Source organism: Hippocampus zosterae, chromosome 17 (assembly GCF_025434085.1).
Source record: "Hippocampus zosterae strain Florida chromosome 17, ASM2543408v3, whole genome shotgun sequence".
NCBI lineage: Eukaryota > Metazoa > Chordata > Actinopteri > Syngnathiformes > Syngnathidae > Hippocampus > Hippocampus zosterae.
The window spans coordinates 10,548,803-10,555,168 of record NC_067467.1 but is presented as its reverse complement, the minus strand read 5'-3'; the positions used below and the strand labels follow the sequence as shown (position 1 = coordinate 10,555,168).

General features: G+C 41.6%; 1 protein-coding gene across 1 annotated transcript; it reads left to right on the top strand.

Moving 5' to 3' along the window:
* The first annotated feature begins 1,159 nt into the window (after nucleotides 1-1,159).
* On the top strand, nucleotides 1,160-4,381 carry LOC127589168 (parvalbumin beta-like). The gene is given in 6 exon segments (XM_052048211.1): nucleotides 1,160-1,226; nucleotides 1,229-1,256; nucleotides 1,740-1,825; nucleotides 2,870-3,002; nucleotides 3,169-3,278; nucleotides 4,186-4,381. Coding segments are annotated over 6 exon segments (447 nt in total). The 3' UTR covers nucleotides 4,209-4,381.
* Nucleotides 4,382-6,366: the final 1,985 nt, after the last annotated feature.

The window sequence follows — 6,366 nt, the reverse complement described above, 5'->3', positions numbered from 1 at the left end:
AACAACAACCAACGACTGATAAAAAGAGGATCAATTTAATTTCTGTCTTTAATAGTAAAAAAGCTGCAGACTGAAACGTAATTCGGGCGGAAACGGAATTCTCTTAACCTCCACAATAATGACATTTCAGGAGAACGCAAAAACAGAATGTTTGTTCACCTATTTTTTGTTTCTGAATTTGACCTATAAAAGCTTGCACAATGCAGATTTTACCAAGCGTTGTAATTTATAGTTATAGTGTTTCAAGAAAACAAATCGACCTGTTGCGGAACCCACCCCAACATTAATAAATATTACTACAGAAATATTATTTTGTATATAACTTTATTACATATTATATTATTGTTTTTAAAAATGAGTGCAGGTTCGAAATAAGCACAAAGAAATTAATCTTTCTTTAGGGGAGGGGGGGGGGGGGGTCTTAGTGGACTTTAGAAGGATTTAAATGCCATGGGATAGGAAAAAGATTCTTGACCATTGAAATACTGAGCTGACTCGAGTTTGATCGTCCTTACACCTCTTGTACTTTGGTAATGTACTCCTTGTATGCAAATTGTCTCTTGCCCTGCCTTTCACACTGACATCTGCATTTTGGTCTGTTTTAATGCCCCTTGCCCCCGCCCCACCCACGACACCACCACCAAGTGATGCTGTTGTTTCACTTAATTTAACTTCAAATATTCACGTACTGTATTCTATCCAGCATTCGGCTCAAGAGACAGACTTGATGTCTATCAATTGAATGATTACAGCATGGGAAGTACAAACCTAAGCGGGATCCTGAACCTGCAATTGGTCTTGAATGTGTTCTTCACGATCCACAGCAGCATAAGCCATCAGCATTGTGTAATTGAAACAGGTCGATATTGAAGTGCCTGGAGGATAAAAGGCTTCATAAATGCAACTCATTTATCATATTTGAAGTCAACTATATAGGCAGCAGCAATAATTACACCCAAATTTCACCACTGAATTATTTAGTCCTCCTCAGAGCATTTCTGCAAGTTTGCAAAAACAATGTGAGTAAGAGAATTATGTGCTCTGATTAACTGATGAGGAAGAGGAGGGGGAAGACGAGAAGCAGGAGGAGGGTGAGGGGGAGGCAGAGGAGATGCTTGCTGTGGTGAGGTGGGGAAACTCTCCACGGGTTTGATGACAGATGCGTTAGGTTGCTCCTTGCACTGAGCATTACAGACCGGCAGGAGAACCAAACCCAAGCACAGAGTGCCCAAAAAAAAAAGCTTCGCTGTAGAACGGTAAGCTTCTTTTAAAATTTCTTCTGCATGAACATATTTAGAGCAATTTCTGATTTGTAAAGGCATGTTGAATAGGGGAGAATCCAAAGCAGAATCATCTTCATTGGCCAAGTATGTTCTCGGGCTTTGTCTCGGCAATCTGGTGTCACTGTAGTTGTAGAGCAAAAAAAAGCCACATGAACAAATTTCATATTTAGGACACACAAATTTACATAGAGTCGTTGAGCAATATAAAGTCTCCATTAATGGGCTAGTACCGTTCAACAAAGGATTAAATGATACACGAATACCCCTCTTTGTTGACAAACAATATTTTCAATGCCCCTTTTGCTATGGTGATGAAATGAAAGCAAAAAAAAAAAAAAAAAAAGGTACACTATATGGCACTTGACGTGTTTTCAAATGTCAACCGAAAGAGGAAAAGCCCCTTCGCCACACTTTGGCTCGACTGTCACTTGCGTGCAATGTGCGTGACTCCCTCAGGCAAGCGCAGAGGAAAGCGAGGATCATGACATTTGCAGGGATGCTGAGAGACCAGGACATCCAGTCTGCCGTGCAGGCGTGTCAAGGTGAGTCAAGCCGGCAGACATGGAAAGGCTTCCGCACGCTAATCAGGATTGTACATATTTATATATATTAAAAAAAAAACAACAATACCAACTAAAGATTTGACACGTTTCTTAATACTGAAAATAGGAAACCAAGCGGCCGTATGGCAGGAGAGCAGTTTTTGTTCCCACAAGCCCCGTAGGTATTATCTTACACACAAACTCAGTTAAAAGCACTGTTTGTTTACACCCAAAAAAAAAAAAAAAAACAAGCCAAAATTTTACTTAGGCTAGTTTAAGGCACTGGCGCAGCTAAAGACTATTATTATTATGATTTACACAGCTACTGAAAAAATGTTTTGTTTGTATATTTGTGTGTGTGCAAATTTTATTCATGATAAAAAAAAAATGGATGCGGATTGTTGATAAGGTGTTTCCAAGTTTTTGTTTTGAGGACCCCCTGACTTAGCCTTGGCCGCCCTCATGCCCAAAGGATAAAAGTCTAGCTCCGCCTCTTTTCTAAGGGAATGGAAATGAAGCAATGAAAATGTTAATTTGGGGTGGGGGGGGGGAAACTCAAACTTCCATTGAAAAAGTTTTGACAAGTCTAATTTTGCAAAGCAAAGATCTGGCAATTCCAAGTCTTGATTATTTATCTCCAGCAATTCCGCTTGCATGACTGCTCAGGTGCTGCAATGAAATCTGAATGTCGGGGCTCTGGAGTGGCGCTTGGGGCAAACTCAGTGAATTACCGATTTTCGCTGGAGGCAATGACATCGCTCAAGCATCTTGGGCATGAATAGCTTTTCTATTCGAATTTCATCGATGATATTGTTTCACTCTCAATTTTTGTTGAGGTATTCAATTTTAATCTGGAATAAATTTTGTTTTCTTATAAAGTGCTTTGATGGAGGAAGGACTTTTAAAATTCACGCTTGAATTCTTTTTTTTCCTTTCAATGGTATAAGTACATAAGCTTTAATAGTACGAGAGAGGGATACACAAAAAGCTGAACATTGGAACCACAATTTATTTATTTTTTTTTTCATTTTTATCACTTCACAGCTCCGGGCACATTCAACTACAAAACTTTCTTCTCACAAGTGGGACTGGCCGACTTGTCAGAAGCAGATTGGAAAAATGTCTTCATGGTGCTGGACCAGGACAGGAGCGGATTCGTTGAGGAGGCGGAGCTAAAGTATGTGTGTTTGGTGTGTAAGCGTGAGTGGCTTAAAGGTTTACATAAGCTTGGATGGTGTCAAAGATAGCTGCAATGGAGGAGCCCTCAAGCAGAAGTTTCTATTTGAATGCTGAAACAGTTCATTAACCTTTTCCTATCTTATCTTATTTTTTTCCTATATCAGACTATTCCTTCAGAATTTCTCCCCCGACGCGAGGGAGCTGACGGTGGCCGAAACCAAGACGCTGATGGCGGCAGCAGACAGAGATGGCGATGGCAAAATCGGAATTGAAGGTTTTCGACTGGTTTAGATCTTGCCTAAGCGCAGACGCCCGCCGAGGATGAACATTTGAACCGAATCGGATACCGGCTTTCTGAATGCATTAGATAGGAGAAGTCTCCACACCCCTCTTCAAATGCCGGCTTTTGACCACGATCAATCATTTCCAAACGCTTTCTACAATTTAAGGTGACCTGAAACCTCTTCATCTCAATTTTGAAAAAAAATTAATAATATTAGGGCAGCGGGTTTGATTCCAGCTCCGGCCTCCCTGTGTGGAGTTTGCATGTTCTCCCCGGGCCTGCGTGGGTTTTCTGCGGGTACTCCGGTTTCCTCCCACATTCCAAAAACCTGTGTGGCAGGCTGATTGAACACTCTAAATTGTCCCTCGGTGTGAGTGTCAGCGCGAATGGTTGTTTGTCTCTGTGTCCCCCGCGATTGGCTGGCAACCGGTTCAGGGTGTCCCCCGCCGACTGCCCAAAAACACCTGAGATAGGCTCCAGCACGCCCTGCGACCCTTGTGAGGATAAAACGGTTCAGAAAATGGATAGATAAATAAAATTAGAGAGGGGAAGATGTGTGCACATGAACCAGAGTTGCAGCTAAAACTGAATGGTCACTTTGCATTCAAATAAACAAGCCCAAATTGAGACAAGATCATCATTACTTCAGAACACTACACATACTTTTTTGAGTGTGCCATGAGTTTTTTTTTCTCATGTGAAAAAGCCCAACTATCCATTCATCCGTTCTCTTTGCTGCTTATAACAACAACAAAATAGTAAATGCATAGAGGGGGCTAGTGGGAGCTCTCCAGTATCTAGTGCTGAAATCCCACTCTACAAAATGTCACATCGGAACAAGCCGTCTGCCCACGCGTATTGTGTTTCAAGTCCTCCTTTCTGTTCTTTTCTCCACCAGAGTTCTGCGATCTCCTGAAATAACGAGAAACGCCCCTCACTGGCCACGACTTTGAAGATCCTGACTTTGCAGATTGTTTGATCAAAGCTCTGATATTCCAAATCTGCTTGCCTACCCGTTGCTCTCCGACGGATGCCGGAGGCCATACGTGTGCGTTGCCGTGACTCAACAAGTCGCAAATGATCAATAAATGTATTTGGAATTTGATGCCTGCTGTTCTTAACTCATTCACTCCCAAAGACGTTTTTAAACGTCGTTTCAGACTTGGTCCAGAATTGGCTGGTACTGAATGAGTTTTAATGACCTGAAAATAGACAGCAAAAAAAAAACCAACATTTTTTTTTAAAATGGATGGAAATCATATCCACTTGAACCTCGACGAACATAATGAATCTGTACATTATAACGGTAGTTTGTTGTAACCATGTCCAATAAAATGGCCACCAACTATGATGTATACAATCCAGTATGAACATTTATAGGTATAAAAACATGAACATGTAATACAGTATCAATATACGAATTTCAAATACTGTACGTGTATATGAAGATTTTTTTTTTAATATAAGATATGAAACAAACAACTGTAGCGTTCCTACTGCATCTGTGAAAAGTCAGCAAATGAAAAGTGCCCCCTCCGGGTCAGGATGCGCCGCACCCCGAAGGCGTTGACGATCAATCCGTTGGTCTCGAACTCTGCCATGAATTTGTTGCCATTACGGATTATTGTCGTAATCGTCAACTTTGCCATTTCATAGTCTCGGCTGAGGTTCATCTGGGAGGTTCCCTTTTGAAAGTGAGAGGCAATTTTAGCCTTCACAGACAGGAAAATGTGCTTCCGTTTACCAGATATGATCTGAGATAATGTGCTCAGAACTGCTCCGTGCCTCCGGAAGTGCAACAATGTACGGGTCGATCAGTGGCGTTGCTAAGCAACGTGTACATTTTGTTCATAAGCAAAGTCACAGTGGCAGTTAGCTTCTCATTGTTCGTTGCAGCGAAGCCTTTTCACTACTTTGTAGGAAAAATCTGGTCATTGTAACAAAGTTGATGTCATCAAGGTGTTTGTTGTAAAATCGGCAAATGGAAAAGGAATTACGTGAAACCGATATGTGAACGTTATAGCGGTGAAAACGTCGTGAATGGGGTACGTTGAAAGGAGGTTTGACTGTGTTATGTGCTAACAACATTCCAGACTGGAAGCTTTCTATGGGAATTATGGGAAACAATGTGTTTCATGATGGAGTTATCACAAAGAAGTTAAGAGTCCCGAGTTGTAGATCCTTCCTAGAATAGTTTTGTTGACTTCAGAATTAATTTCCGCTGCTATATACGGTACTATTATTCAATTAATTTCTCCTTAATTGACATATGTCTTTAAGAGCTATCCATAGAACTTTATTATTATTATTATTACTATTATTATCATTATTATCCATCCGTTTTCCGATACGCTTATCCTCACAAGGGTCGCAGGGGATGCTGGAGCCTATCCCAGACATCTTCGGGCAGTAGGTGGAGGACACCCTGAATCAGTCGCCACCCAATCGAAGGGCACACAGACGTACAACCATCCGCGCTCACATTCACACCTAGGGACAATTTGGAGTGTTCAATCAGCCTGCCATAGATGTTTTTGGAATGTGGGAGCAAACCGGAGCACCCGGAGAAAACCCACGCAGGCCCGGGGAAAACCTGCAAACTCCACACAGGGAGGCCGGAGCTGGAATTGAACCCGCTATCTCTGCACTGTGAGGGCGACGTGCTAACCACCGGGCCGCCCCTATTATTATTATTATTATTAATTTATTGGGGGATGAGCGCTGGGAGCCAGGTCAGGATATACTCCACCGACTGCCCAAAGACAGCTGGGATAGGCTGCAGCACACCCGCGACCCCTGTGAGGATCAAGCGGATTACAAAATGGATGGATGGATATTTTTGAAATCGTTATGTATCCCATTTTACTTTGTTTGCTTATTGTTCTTTAATTTTCTTCAGCTACCTCATTTGCGCATATTACTTATTAATGTTGCTCAATTGTGATTTGAAACTTAAAAGCTTAATTTTAGCTTTTTTGGGGTGGGGCGGGCGGCATTATTCTAATAAACCAGGAAAAACATTTTTTTTAATATAGCAGTAAAAACGATGTAACCTATGTATGATTATGTAAAGTGAGTG